Source organism: Erpetoichthys calabaricus, chromosome 13 (genome assembly GCF_900747795.2).
Source record: "Erpetoichthys calabaricus chromosome 13, fErpCal1.3, whole genome shotgun sequence".
NCBI lineage: Eukaryota > Metazoa > Chordata > Cladistia > Polypteriformes > Polypteridae > Erpetoichthys > Erpetoichthys calabaricus.
The window spans coordinates 140,746,578-140,761,752 of record NC_041406.2 but is presented as its reverse complement, the minus strand read 5'-3'; the positions used below and the strand labels follow the sequence as shown (position 1 = coordinate 140,761,752).

The following is a 15,175-nucleotide window of genomic DNA, read 5'->3' as shown; positions in this document are numbered from 1 at the left end:
CTTCAGAAAGTGTCTTGGTATGGCGGTCTGAAAGCTGGTATCGAAACCAAAGTCGAAATTTTACTACCAAGCCCAATACAACACCAGTGTGTGTGCGTGTGTGTATGTCAGTCTGCCCTGTGACACACTTGTCCCACCGTTCAGGGCTGTTTCCTGCCTTAACACCCAGGGCTGCCCGGGTCGGCTCTGCCATCATCACAGTACATTGGATTAAGCGAGTCTGAGAATTGAGACGAGAAGAATGAAATCAAAAATTAAATAAAACCTGTACTACCTGAAGCTGCCATGAAGTACTTATGCAAGCCTGGCTGCAGATTCCCTTTTAGCAGACGGGAGTGGAGCGGAGCGGAGCGTAGTTAAGCATTAAATTAACAGCTGCTCAAGTCATCTGTAGACAAATGTTTTGTGTTCCACTACCTCCATAAAGAACATGTTTAACTTACACAAAAGGTGGCTTAGAATTCTAATGGCGGGGCTCACATTCGAAGCACCGCCACCCGGCATCACGTACATAAGGTGTGCCACTTTCACGCCACACACACACACATGCGGGAACACAGCTGACTTGAATACGGGCCGACTCAAGAGCAAAACCAGAAGACCCAAGACTGCCATTGCTAACACTGAACTGAGGAAGGGCCGAGCAGAGCCGAGCGAGCACAAGCCCCCAAAGTAAGAGACTGGTCTGTAAACAGAAACTCAATAAATAAGGAAATGTGTACAGACATCCATATTATAAAGAACAAGAATGGCAGGGAAGGAAGGGAGATATCGGCGGAGGAACCACCAGGTGTTGAGAACCACAAAAGATGCCATTACGCAGAATAACCACCCAAATTAAGCCTCATATGATGAAACAAAATGGCAGGAGCAAGGAGAGGCTTTAACAAATAAAACAAAACACAGTAAAAGTAAAAAAGACCGCCAGTCTCTGAGGAGCTCTTCCGAGCTCTGCACATTTGAACGAATCCTCTTTATAGTCACAGTACCCTGCAATGCCACTCAACCCACACCACAGGATCAACTGCACTCGAGTCCTGCTGGCTTCACCCGCCAGCTCAGTGAAACTGCAGCTCCACAGATCCTGTGCGCCAGCTGGCATGTTCTCCCTGTCTCCCAACTACTGCAGCTTTCCTCTCACTTCCCAGACACATGGAGGGTTTAGCTGAACTACTGATTCAATTCTGCCCATGTGGAGTGTATAGAGTGGACCCTGGGGCACCCAGGTCAGGGTTCTCTCCTCTGCCTTGACCCAATGATGCCAGCCACCCTGAAAACAGATTAGGTAGGTTTGAAAATGTTACCTTATAAGGAACAGCACCGTCCGCAGTGGGAGCACCAACTACATCTTGGACTGCGATCGTGCCCTGAAGAAATGGGGAACCTGTGCAAAATTCTGAGGAGGCTCAAAGGTGCAGACAACCACACATTCAGCTTTATTTATTAGATTATGGCTGGCATATTCAGGGTTCAGACCCCGGGGGGTCTCTGCATGTTCTCTCCATGTCTGCCTGGGTTTCCTTACACAGTCCATAACCCCGGATGATACGAATCTCAAGAGTTCCCCAGCACAAAGTGACAAAAATGTCCACTAGAGGGAGATACATCACAAAATCCCAGTCTGGATTAAGAACAAGCAGAGGATCTTTATAAAATAAAATGCTCCGCATAAAACAAAACTCCGTGGAGCACAAAAGATAAAGGGCATTGTCCGAAAGGGTAAAGGAAAACAAACTCAAATCCAGAGGCGAAGCTGAAAACCAAACACAGGTTCAAAAAATACAAAGAAATCAGAGAAGAAACACAATAACCCACCAAAGTCCGACGCGCATTCAAAATGAACCGCAAGGGACTGTGGGTCAGCCAGCCCCACCTCTGGAGGGATAAAGGGCGGAGGGCACAGTTCCTGGTTATGACTGGCAGGTGACCCCACTCACAAAACACATGGAACATAACACAGGCATAGAGAACAGAGCAGAGGCTTTATGAAAGGAGCGTTAACATAAATGAAAAATGAACAAGTAGATGAACCCCAGCTGAAACATAACACCTGGTGTGTGTGACCTGCGGTAGACTGGCACCCCCTCCAGGTGTTGCTCCTTACACATTAGAAAGATAGATATATGGATGGATGGATGCTCAGCCACTTCAAGAAACAAAACGGCACACCTGAGGCTCAATGGACAGCCACCCAATCACATCGTGAGGACTCACTGGAGGTGCACACGGCATGCCACTTAAAACGTCAGCCTTCTTCTCACGCGCCTCCATTACCAGGAGCAAGCAGCTAGAAACGCTTCTGATTTTGGGGGGGGGCGCAAAGAGAGCCATGCAGTAACAGTGAGGTAGCAGATGGCTGGCAGCGTTTGGCCGCTTTGTACGTGGATTAACCGATACACCTGTGGGAGCGTTTAAAGGATTTGGCAAGGAGAGAAATTAATGAAGAAAACGCCTCGCAGCTGATCAGACAGCGGAACTAAAAAGCACAGGCGTCTCCGTGATGGCCATAGACGAGGTGCCCGACTGGTATCTCCAAATGCTACGAGGACGACGCTTACACCGACAGACGGGAAATCCACACAAACACCCTATGAAGTTTGGGGGGGAAAACAAAGCTAACCAATCGTGCTAATGAAAAACTGAATGGATTCTTTAATGACATAAACATAGAAAACGCGTCAATGTAACGGTCTGCCTTCTGATAGGAGCAGTTTCACTGAAGAATGGACTACTAGGGTGATGCACCGTGTTAGCCATGATGGATGTAAGGGGAAGTCAAGCAGAATAACACCTTTAATTGGCAAACTAAAAAAAAAAAAAAAAAGAGTACAACATGCAAGCTTTCGGGGCAACTCAGGCAAGATGGAGATTAACCTTAAGATTGTGTTGACCCCAAAAGGTCATGCGATTCTCCCAAATTCAAACCCTGGTTAAGGGTGGCGCGGAGCCTATCACAGCCAGCATATGGCGCAAGGCAGGAACAAAACCTGGGTGATGATACCGACACACACACGTCACCTAACCCTCAAGTCTTTGGACAGCAGGAGGAATTCAAGCAGCCTACAGGGGGAGAACATGCAAACTCCAGGCAGGCAGGACACAAACACTGGTCTCCATGCAGGGCTGTCAAACTCCTAATCCTTTTCCTAATCAGTTTTCACTCCTAATTAACTCCGTTTCCCTTCATTTTCATGGTCCTGTTTTTAAGGTTTCAGTCCTCTGAATTGATTTGCTTCTTCATTAAACAGAAACGAGACATGAAAGGAGCCAACGGATGACCAGCTAAACTGGAATGTCAAACAACAGCCAATTTCTTAATAAGAAGGTGATTCTTGCCATTAATAAAAGTCGTTATTGAACATCAGGACTTGCTGCTGCTCTCGTTCGGCCACAGCAGACTGATGATTTCCTGTTTTTTTTTTTTTTCTAAGACCACCGTCAAGATGTTTTGGTGACCTGAGAAGAGACCAACATGACCGAGACCCTTCACCATTCCTTATTTTTAAGTGAGCTGGTCATGTGGCCATTAAGGAAAAAGAAACAACTAAGAGGTCTGAGTCACGTCAATTAAAATGAAAGCAAAAAAAGTTAAACAGCAGCAAAAACGGCTCACTAATTAAGGAGATGGTTAGAATGAAAACCTGCAGCCACTGCGGCCCACCAGGACACCAGGAGTTGGACACCCCTGATGTAAACCCTTACTCCGGTTAGAGGGGCCGGTGTGAACACGTGTGGATTTCTCCTCGAGTGATTTGGACATCACTCCACCGGGTTACAGTTAAAGATTTCACAGTCTGTTCAGGCACCGTGCACTGCGTATGTTTTAGTTTTCCACGTGTTTTAGGCAGTCACGGGTAGAAGCGACCCACAAAGAAAAACTCGTCAGGCAAATACTCAGGCAATCGCATTCTTCCTTCTCCTGGTTTAAATAATCCGTCTCAAGATTTCAGAAATCGCTGCATTTATGCTGAGGGGCCGAATGTACAGTGCGCACGTCAGCAGCACAATCTCAGGAGAGGTGCAGGGGGCATCTTGTTAAAAGTGACGTGCGTTACTAAGTCCGATTACATTTTAGAGTAATGTGTAACCTAATACTGCTGTGTATACACGTGTGCATACGTCAGGTCTTGGAACCTGAAAAATCAATCATAAAATCAGACCCTTAATTATTTTTTTTACATCTTCTTGCCTCCTCCAATCTCGCACCAGTTTCTCAGAAGCATCGTATTTTGTTGCAGCAGCGCAGTCACCAATTTCTTTCGCCACTTCAACGACTTTTCATTTCAAACCAGCTTCATATTTTCTTATGATCGAACGCTCCATCGTAGATAAGCGATGCTCTTACGATAAAGGTGTACGACGGTGTGAGATACAAAAAACACAAATCAGTGCAAACATCACTTCGGAATAGTTCGGGTATCACCGTGTGGTCACATAGACACAATACATATAAAATAAAAGGCCGTGTGCTCCGTGGTTACTCTCTCAGGTGGGCATTAGCATATTGGAATCTCTTGGACCAATAGTGTGAGTTTTCCTCTTTCGACTTATATGACCGACATTATAAAATACAGGATATTATACTGTAAAATCAAGCCCCGACCTCCACGCACTGGGTGTTAAGCAACAAGCACACGTCCCCGTCTGCCGCTCCATTACACTGCCAAGCAGAAAAGTGTGTGCTGCATGCAATCCGGTAACTGACACCTAGAACGAAAGCGGAGGTTTAGTTTTAATCCAGCCGTTTGCTAAAGAGATGCTGAAACTGCGTGATCAGGCGACGAAGCGGCCGGTGTTTGTACGTTGAATCTCAGGTTGGAGATTTAAAAAGGGGACAGGTGTTGCATGTAAAGGACTAAATGTACGTATAAAACACAAGAAAACAATCACAAGCTTCATGCTCCTCGTCATGGCAGCTGGTGTCGACTTTTCTTATGCGCAGCGTGATAACGTTGGAGAGTTTTTCCAAAAAAGGACTCCAGAAGCAGACCTGCACATGTAAATGGAGGCTTTTAAGAAACCAGGCTCCTCACCTTACTCCGGTTTAGTGTGCGCACGTAAACGTACTCACTGTCACATCAGCCGCCTACTGCTGCCATGAGGCTTTCAAATAAGCATTTGATGTGGAAGGTATGGAACAAAACAATCAGACTTAAACAAAAAGGAATGGATGGATAAGGAGGTTAAGTGTGATGTGATCCAGCTGTTTAAAAAAAACAAAAGCAGGCACAAATCCATGAAGTGGAAAGAAGAGCAAAGAAGCATATGCTTCAAACTTCTGCTGCAGCGAGACACTGCGTGATGGAAGGTGCAAGCTGGTAAGCAATCTGTCAAAACCTGGGCTTCTTCAGAAAGGCAGCGTTATTATTAAAAGATTTACATACAGCAGGTAGAGAGGAAGAGATGGCCTCCATGTTGACACCTGCCCGCCAGTGAACTGGCACAAGCGGGTTTCGACAGTGCCATGTTAACTCTGTAGGTGATTAAGGGGGCCAGGGCTGTGGTGTCAAAAGACATTATTGGGTTACTCGAGTGAGAGTCGGTAAAAAATGTGCCGTAATTACCTGCATTTTTATTACTCTTTAATTTAATATTGTTTTATGTATCAGTATGCTGCTGCTGGAGTATGGGAATTTCCCCTTGGGATTAATAAAGTATCTATCTAAAAAACATAACGTAATGTGTGCAAATGTCCAATTTCACATGTACTGATTCAGTGAAACTGTTTTAATCTCCTAGACTTTTGATAACAACATGGCCTCTCTCTTAATTTTGCAAGCGTAGTCTTACGTTTAATGTTACTCAGTGTTTGTAAACTCGGGCCTTTAAACCCAAAACATAACAGGGTTAAGGTGCTAAAATGATTGACGATGGCTATGATTAAGTGCCTCGTATCTCGTATGTTGTGGGCTTTCAATTGCGTCAAATTACAAGTGGAAGAATCGGAGTCAGAGATACCAGAACGGAGTTGGAGTCGAAGGGTTTGTGTGGTGACTCTATGGCCCAGTATAAGGCTTATCATGATGGTAGAGAAAGAGACGATAATAACTGAAGACAGACACACAGGCTATAACCACCCATCAAAGTGGAGGGCTTTCCTTTAGAGAAATTACAGACAAAGCCGAGGTGGCAGCGAGTTCAGTTTTCTACACCACCAGAAGGAACTTGGCGAGTGGCTTCTACATCACAATGACGACTCCGTCCACACAGCATTCAGTGTGCGGCACTTTCTTATGAAAAATGGGATGACCAAGAATGAAGAGGGACCTTAAAGGAAAGCGTTTTCGGGATGTTGAGGAGGTCAAGAAGCAAACGACAGAGGCGCACTGCATACTGCAGGAGTTTCAGAACAGTTCTGAACAATGGAAAAAGAGGTGGGACGCGTGGATTGCATCTCAGGGAGAATATTTAGGGGGGGGGGGGGATTACAGTTTGGAAATGTTCTGAGAAATATACGATGTAAAAAAATAAAAAAATTCTCGTTATTTTTGGGCTCCCCTCGTATGTATTTATCGCTCACTATTTTCAACATCTGTCTGACTGTCTGCTTTTCACGAGAGAACGACTAACAGATTTAGATAGTTTTTTTTCTCTATAATTTGCTTGAACATTCCGGTTGATTTTGCAACTTCTCTCATTGCGCCACGTCTCAAGAGTTCACGTGCGGTACTCATTTATTTGCGTGAATCCAAGAGACATGCAGCGTGCCGAGGGGCGGGGCCTTCTTCACTCATGCGCCAGCCTTGGGGGGCGTTTATTACCCCCACTTAGCTAGCAAACAAGAAAACGACTTCACAGATTTAGATTGGGTTTTTTTCTAGAATTTGCTAGAACATTCCGGTTGATTTTGTGACTTCTCTCGTTGTGCTAAATATCATAGTTTGCTTGCAGGAGCGATATACTCGCGATAATCTGAGACAGAGGCTGCGGGCAAGCAGGACGTCAGGAGTGGGGAGCCGGGCAGGGCCCTCCTCACTCACAATGCCAGCCTCCATTTGAGTCGCTCTACCTCCGCATTTTGCAGTGTATTTGGACTCCGCTTAGGTAGTGATAGTGGTTTGTTAATTGATCTTTAAAGTTTGTCTTAAACTATGCAGGTGGAGCTGCCAGAGGACGGCTAGACTGTGATATATTACTTACGCACACACACGAACTGTACTGTTAATTGAGAAGGGTGGTTACTGTTGAAAGGCTCTTCAGAAAAGTCACAAGCTTGCCAGTTTAATCCCACCGCTGCCTCCCTACACAATGCCAAACAAATCCTTTACTTTGTCTTTGTTTCAAACATAAAAAAGAAACTGCTTTACTATGCATCTGTACCTGCACAGTGGCTTGGGATGGTGTGTCACAAGAGAAAGGCACTATATAAGACAAAAACCCCCTTTTGCTCTTCACGATCCTAACCAGGGCAGCACTCAAACAGAAAATGGATAGCTGATCAAGCCAGTAGGGGCTGACGAGATCTCAAATGAAAGAGAAACAATAATTAGTCGTAACACATGTTGATCACACGAAGCAGAGCCTGAAAGCAAAGCAAGGTGAAGCGACGAGGAGCCGCCTCAACTGGCTCGTTCAAGTATTAATCAGTCCTCCACTGTCACAGAGCAGCATATTAAATCTTCCTTATGGACACTTCATCCTCTGCCGTCTACCATTCGAGACATCAAACCGAGGAGTATCAAGCATTTTGTTAAAACTAAACCAATTAACAGCAAGTGAAATGAGTGGCTCCAGCTTGGGCGGGTGACAAAAAGGATTCGACAAAAAAAAGCAGCAGCCAGAGCCCCGGTTGGCATTGATCTGTCACTCATGAGCTACGAAGCCGGCCATTAGCCAAATGTAATTGTCAAGCGTCAGCTTAACACTAATGAGGATTACGCACAGCAGAAGAGCAACACGCGAGAATAAAAATGAAAACTTTGAAATGTGGAGGAGTGAGTAACGAACACTGAGGAGGCTGGTCTTCAGATCACAAGTGCCATCCAGAAAGTTTCCGGAAAGTGTTTTACTGAACAATATTTTAGCCAAAATGCAGATTTGGGACGCTGCGAGCATGGGACTGGATTTCCGGACCCACGAGTAACGCAAGACTTTTTGATATTGTTTGTGGTAAACCCCACTGAAGCCCACTGCATCTCCATTCTCCATGCAAACACGAGATGAAACGTTTATCTGGGCTGTTCCTACAAACAATTTTGAGGCGGGTACCCGATGTAAAAATGCCTGGCAAACACCAGATGCCAGCTCATATGTAAAGAAATGCCCTTCTGTGATGGTGGTCACACGTGGAGATCCATAAATTTGCTGACTTCACGTATCTAACTCAGGGTTATGGGAGGCTGGCGTTGGCCCCTGCAGCATTCAGGACAGGAAGACACTCTGTCAGAAGCTGCCAGGAACATACCATCCACTCACCCAAGTGAAATGGCCAGTGACAGACTTCAAAGAAAAGCCATTCATCTCTTTCCAGAGCTGCTTAATCCAACTGAGGAATCACTTGGGCCATCCTGACAGCACTGGGCACAAGGCAGGAACCAACCCTGGATGGCATGTCAGTCCATGGTGGGGCTGCCAACAGAGTGCCATCTAACAATCCACTCAAAACCAAATGTGCTTAATCTAATGGAGGGTGGCATGAGGTGTGCACCTATAAGAAAAGAAAAAGGACTCCAGGCTGGGACCACCTCAAGCTGGGATGCCAATCTATCGTCGGGAAACCATTTATCGGTGGTCTAACTTTCAGTCTGGAGCACCTCCACCTATCCCAACAGCGCTGGACACAATCCTGTCCACTGTAAAGCTTTGTCTCTCCATCCATCCACCACTAAATGTAATTGAGGGTGACGGAGGAGATGGGGCCTACAGAAATGGACACAAGACGGCGACCAACCCTAGATGGGATGCCTGTCCAGAACGGGTTACCAGTAAAGATCCATCTAGCTATCTGTCCAGTATGCTCAATCTAATGAATGGGTCAGAGCCTGTTCCAAAAGAAATAAAACACCAGCCAGAGAGCAATCCAGGATGGGACACCATTAATTTATGACCAGCCCTGCATGGTCTAAGCGATGGGGGGTCAGTTTGGAACACCTCAGCCTATCTCAACATCACTGGACATGAGCCAGTCTATCGCAAGAACACCAGTAAAGCCTTAATGTTATTGAGGGCCACAGAGGAGCCCAAGCCAACAATAAAGGACACAAGACAGCGACCAACTCTGGACGGGACGCCAGTCTATCACAGGGAAACTATTCATCCGTTATCAAACCTATGGAGATGGACTGAGGATCGGTTTAGGATGCCCGAGTATATTCCTGCAGAAATGGGAGTCAAGATGGAGACCAACCCCTACCACATGGAAACCATTTATCCATTATCAGACCTGCTTAACTGGACTAAGGGGACTGGTTTGGGTCTTCCCAGTAAAGGTCCATCTAGCTATTTACCTGTTTAGTCTAACGGAGGGTGGAATGTCCTACCAGACGAGATCACACACCAGGGAGCAGCTTGTGATGGGATACCTCAGTCTATCCCAACATCAGTAAATGGACACAGTAAAAGACGGGAACCAACCCTGGATGAACGTCCAGCAAGTCACATGGAAACTTTTATCCGTTACAAATCCTGACTCATCTGACTATGGGATCGGTTTAGGATACCTTAGTCTATCTCAGCAGAAACGGAGACAAGAGCGGGAGCAGCCTGGGATGGGACACCAGTCCAGTGGGGACTACCGATGCTGCACCGTCTATTGACTGCATTAATCCGATATCACACATACTGTACTTAATGTAACCCGGTGACAGGAGCAGTCCAAGCCAAACTCAAAAGAGCTGGACACCACCAACCGGGACGCAATGGTAGTTCACATCATGGCAGGTAATAAAAAATGCCATCTTCCAAACCTGCATACCCTAAACAGGGTCACAGGGAAGCTGGGGCTTATCCCAACAAGCATCAAGGGCAAGGCAGGGACAATCCCTAGAGCTGGTGCCAGTCTATCAGAGGTGAACACACACACACACACACACACTAGGGGTCAATTTAACAATGTCGGGTTCAATCACTTAGAATCTGTCTGAATGGCTGGTGTGCCAGCTTGTAAACTAATGGCTTCTTTAGAATGGGTCACCAGCCCATGATAGGGTACTTTAAATTATATATCGTAAACACAAAAAAGCACTACAAAAACAGATAAGCAGACTCCCGTCACGTCCCACTTAGCTGGAAGGTAGGTGTACAAGCGTTCCTTCTCTTTGGCAACATTCCTCTGCTTTGCATTAAGATGTCCTTGACCTTTAAAAGGGCGCTATAAAATGTGATCACTTCAAAGGTGCTTCAATAATTAAAAACGGTGAAAATGCCTACGTAGACCATGACTCTGAAATGATGTTCTAATGGGTCTGCACTCGTTTGAATAAAAAGGTTACATAAAGTGCTTCAGGTTCAACTTAAACACTAAATGCAGGTGCGCCAGCAGGAACAGATTTAAATCTCATTATAGAGAGACGGGAACAAAAGGCACTATATAACCAAACGATACACGTGAAAGGCGCTATAGAGCTGAAAAAATATGGGAAGGGTAATACTAGACAGACAAATATTAAAAGGTACTAGGCATTATTTAATAGATATGAAAGGGCCTATTTAACCGAGATATGTAAAGGATAGTATTAAACAGAGTTGGACAAGTAGATGTGAAAGGCACTACAAAACAACGTATAATATTAGAGATAAAGACAGACATAAATATGAAAGTCTATGTGAAAGGGCAATGTTAAATAGACAAACAGATCAATGTGAAAGGCAATATATAATTGAAAGTATAAGATAATATTAGAGATATACACAGATACAAGTATGAAACTATATAACTGAAGGATATGTGAAAGGACAATGTTAAATAGACAAACAGATCAAGGTGAAAGGCACTATATGATAGATGTGAAAGGCATTACATAATTGAAAGTTATGTGAATGGCCATATTAGACAGAAAGAGAGATCGATGGGACAAGCACAAGGAACTATATATTTGAAAGAAACATGTAAGGTACTATTAGAGAGACACACAGACAGATATGAAAGTCACTATAACAATATGGATATGTGACGGTAATATAAGATTGATGTGAATGGTACTAGGCACTGTATATTCATACATGTACACATTGAATATACAAGAATGTATGTTCATTCATATACTGGGAAGGGCTAGATAATCAGATACTAGATGCACTATGGACTATGTGATAGATATGAAAGGCACTATATGATTTAAAGATATGTGACGGATAATAGACATATCAGTGTGAAAGTCACTAAGCACTATATAATTAAAAAGGGTATATAAAATTAAATACATCGATGTGAAAGTTTTATGTAAGATAATATTACAGAGAGATATAAATGTCACTATATAATTTAAGGTTATGTGAAACATATTAGATATAAAGGTAGATCAATGTGAAAGACACTATGCACTATTAGAAATGAAAGGCACTATATAACTGAAAGATATGTGAAGGGTAATATTATAGAGATAGAAAGTTGGATGTGAAAGTCGCAACGCAATAAAAAAAGGGAAGGTTTATAATGTTAGCTGGAAGGACAGCTCAATGTGAAAGGCACTACATGAGGCATTAAATGTACAATATAATGGAAGATTTGTAAATAGTAATATTAGATAGACAGATCAATATAAAAGGTCCTAAGCACTTTATGAAATCCATTACATACTTAGATGATATGAATGGTAATATTAGTCAAGTTTGAAACGCACTAGACACTAATAGATATGAAAGTCACTACATAATTGAAAGACGCATTAAGAATAGTATTAGACAGACGGGGAATACAACAGATAAGACAGGTTTAATTTACCCTTGGGTCAAATAAGACTTTCACAAAAATTCAAGAAAATATATAAACCACCACCCTCAAATATGAATTAAACTGTCAAATAAAATTCGTCCATATATTCATTATCCAACACGAGTGTTGAAACTGTAAACAAGGAAGAAGAACGGAAAATATTCCCTGATCGCCATGCTTCATACTAAACACGGACACGTGAAACGCAAAGGAAATAAATAGCAGCAGGCGCGCAGGAGACGAGCACCATGTTGACAGTAAATAGAAATCAGCTGAGAACTTCGCTCTCTGGAGGGTTTTCTTTCTCTCTTTCTTTTTCTTTTTTTCCGGTTACGGTAGCGCCAGTGCACCTCGCGCTCTCTCGGGGATGTCCCGATCAATCACAGCTCTTTTAACCCCTTCTTTGCCGTTTACAGTCGTCTATGGGCGCGCGCGTGCACGGAACAGCTTCACACAAGGATAAGAAAAAAAAACCTGGAGTAGCGTTTTTCTGCTGACAGCAGACATTTGAATACTTATGGACAAATAAATCACGAACCAGTCCCCACCAATCGGGGTCTGACGAAAAGAAAAAATGACTTCGACGATCGCGCCCCCGGGCAATCCAGTCGGCCGCATATCAGCAAACCGCAAAGTTTAAAGTGCCCGGCGGACGCGCGGCTCCAAAGTGCACCTCGCAATGACAATCACGGGGGTAAACGAGGCACTCGGTATAAAAAAAAAATCAAAAATCCTCGATCCTTATTACCAAGAAAGCAAAAAAAAAAAAAAAAAGATATTCGGTCAGAGAATCACAGCAACATTCGAGACCGGCAGCACTCCAATGGAGAAGAAGTGAAAGCGCACTTACTTGTCGTACTCGGCGTTATCCTTATCACAGCGGCCGTCCTTGTGCTTCTGCCAGTCTTTGCCATGCTTGCAGGTGGTCAGCAGCACCACGTCCTCCGCATTATGGACGTGGTACAGCGCGTTCCTGGTATCGGACCCGATCCCGGTCAGGTACCTCTTGCCCTTAAACACCAGCATGTATTTCCTAAAAGGGGGGATGGTGTTGTACTTGAGGAAGCCCCTCTCCCCCCCTGTCCGAGGGTGATCCTTGGAGAATAGCGGGATGGACACGTCGAAGTGGGGTCTGAAGTTCTCCGCGCCGATACTGGCCTTGGCCAGCATGGCCTGGCCGATGTCGAACCCCAAATCCTCCGTGTAGTCGGGCCAAGTGCCCGAATATAAATTAAAAATTAAATGATTCCTACCATTGTTCCAGAGATGCAGATTTTGGACTTTACTCTTTAAGTTGTGCACATACTGCGGCGAGAGCTGGTCTCGGTCTAAAGTATCCAAGCTTAAGACGAACAAGCAAGCCTGACTGGGGTCCGAGGTGTAAAAGCGCGACCCCTCGATCGCGGACAAAATGTTTTGGTAACTTTCCGAAATCTTCTCCCCCTTCTGCTGCGGGTAGACGTACACTTTAAAGCCGCTCCTCTGACACAGGGAGAAATCAAAGCAGGACTCCATCCGACACTTTTTGCCCTTGTATAGGCTCGTGTTGGCGTCCCTCTTTTGCCGCGGCGAAAGGTGCATATTGTAATCCTCGTTGGCCAGCTGCTCTCGGGGCAGAAACGACTGTAAGTTGTCCGAGAAGTGTGGCCATGGCTGCTCCGGGCTCCGCAGGCGATCCTCACGCCGGCTCTGGTTCCTCGTTGCCCGGACTTGCAAGCCCCCGAAGTAGAATAGCAGCACAAGGCAGGCGCCGGCGGACAGCACGATGAAGTAGCGTTTTTTGGCCTGCATGTGTCCTCTCTGGGTCGAGATGTCTGCGAATAAATCCAAAAGCCCCCAAAGTTTTGCTCTCACCACCTCCTGCTCCAATCCGCCATCTTCCAGGCTGCACGGATTTCAAACTCGCGTCTTCCACCTTCTTCGGATTCCTTTCCCAAATCCTTCGATTGATCCTGTGCATGTGGGCGACTTCTTTATCTTGCTCCCCGTCTATCTATCATATTAGAGGCTGGCGGTCGCTGGCAGCTCCGGTGACGACTGTCGGTTCCCAGACAGCCGACTCGCGGAGAGGATGTTGCTTTTCTTATTCCGAAAAAAAAAAAACCCGGCTAACTTCCAGTGCACGGCGCAGAAAACTCACGGTGTGAAGAAGGAGACTGGCTGGCAGGCAGGCACGCCAAACCAACCAGGCAACCCGGAGAAGAAGGTACAGCTGACCTCCCTCCTCCTCCTTCTCCTCCTCCCTTTTGCTGGGCCAGGAGCGAAATCCGCGCACTCCGGATGCGCCGGTCCCCGACTGCCGAAGGAATCCCGGGTTTCTCTCTACAGTCGTAACCTTACAAATCCCTGCATTGCTCTTCCCTTCGAACAAAAAAAAAATAATTCCAATAACGAGATGCCTCAGTGACGAGCCGCCCGCGGGTTGTGGTCCAAGCCGACAAACGAAGCGAACAAAGTAGTCGGTGCTCCGGCAAAGTAGCTGCGGCCGCTCGGCAGACGCGCTCGGATGGCCAGCCGCGTCCAATTCCCTAAGATTCGCTGGTTCCGATTGTTACACTGTAGCATTCCAATCCCTACACGACGGCATCTGACGTCACGTCACCAAGCAGCGGCTTTCCCATTGGCGGGACGTCACGTCCGGAAAAGGCGGTGCTTCCGCTGCACCCATTCATAACCTCGATGTAGCGACGCGAACGGCTTTTTAAAAAAGCGGGAGGGGGCGAGACGAGACGAGTCGACTCGACTCAAATCGCCGCTCGGTGGTCTTTTCCGGCTCGCTGGTGAATTATTTATTTAACCTTTCTGCTACACATTGATTGGGAAGGTAGGCTAGCTGGCGAATGGACGTTTGGCTATACTACCACTAGAAGCAGCAACCGCATTCCCAAACTCTTCGGCTCAGTGAGCGACCTGACATATCTGCGGCTCCGGCGACAGCCCGTGAAAGTGAAAGAACGCGCGTCCTCAAAAAAAACTGCGTCCCTTCTCATCCTAACTGAGTGGCACACCCAAAAAAAAAAAAAGCAATGTAGGCCACATAAGGATATTGTGTATGTCGCCAAACAAAAGAACTCAAAACTTCCTGGATTATGGGGGGGTCCCTAAAGTGACATCAGTGATGGGCACAGGGGAATCCCAAAACAGTAATTAGACCGCAGTGGCAAGACTGCGTGGAAACGGGAATGAGTCATCGGCTCGACGTGTCCTCCACACTGGCACACATGGAGGGCGGTGCGTGACACATGCTGTGCGCGCCTTCCCACAGGCGCATCCTTTTATTGTATTGTTTCTGTGCGAACAGCT

At 45.7% G+C, this 15,175-nt stretch overlaps 1 protein-coding gene across 1 annotated transcript in view; it reads right to left on the bottom strand.

Moving 5' to 3' along the window:
* ext1b (exostosin glycosyltransferase 1b) overlaps positions 1-14,481 on the bottom strand; it is a 183,636-nt gene extending 169,155 nt beyond the window's left edge. The window contains exon 1 of the mRNA XM_028817549.2: positions 12,723-14,481. Within this exon, the coding sequence (XP_028673382.2) occupies positions 12,723-13,663 (941 nt within the window). The 5' untranslated portion in view covers positions 13,664-14,481. The remainder of the gene's footprint in view (positions 1-12,722) is intronic.
* Between the last annotated feature and the right edge of the window lie 694 nt (positions 14,482-15,175).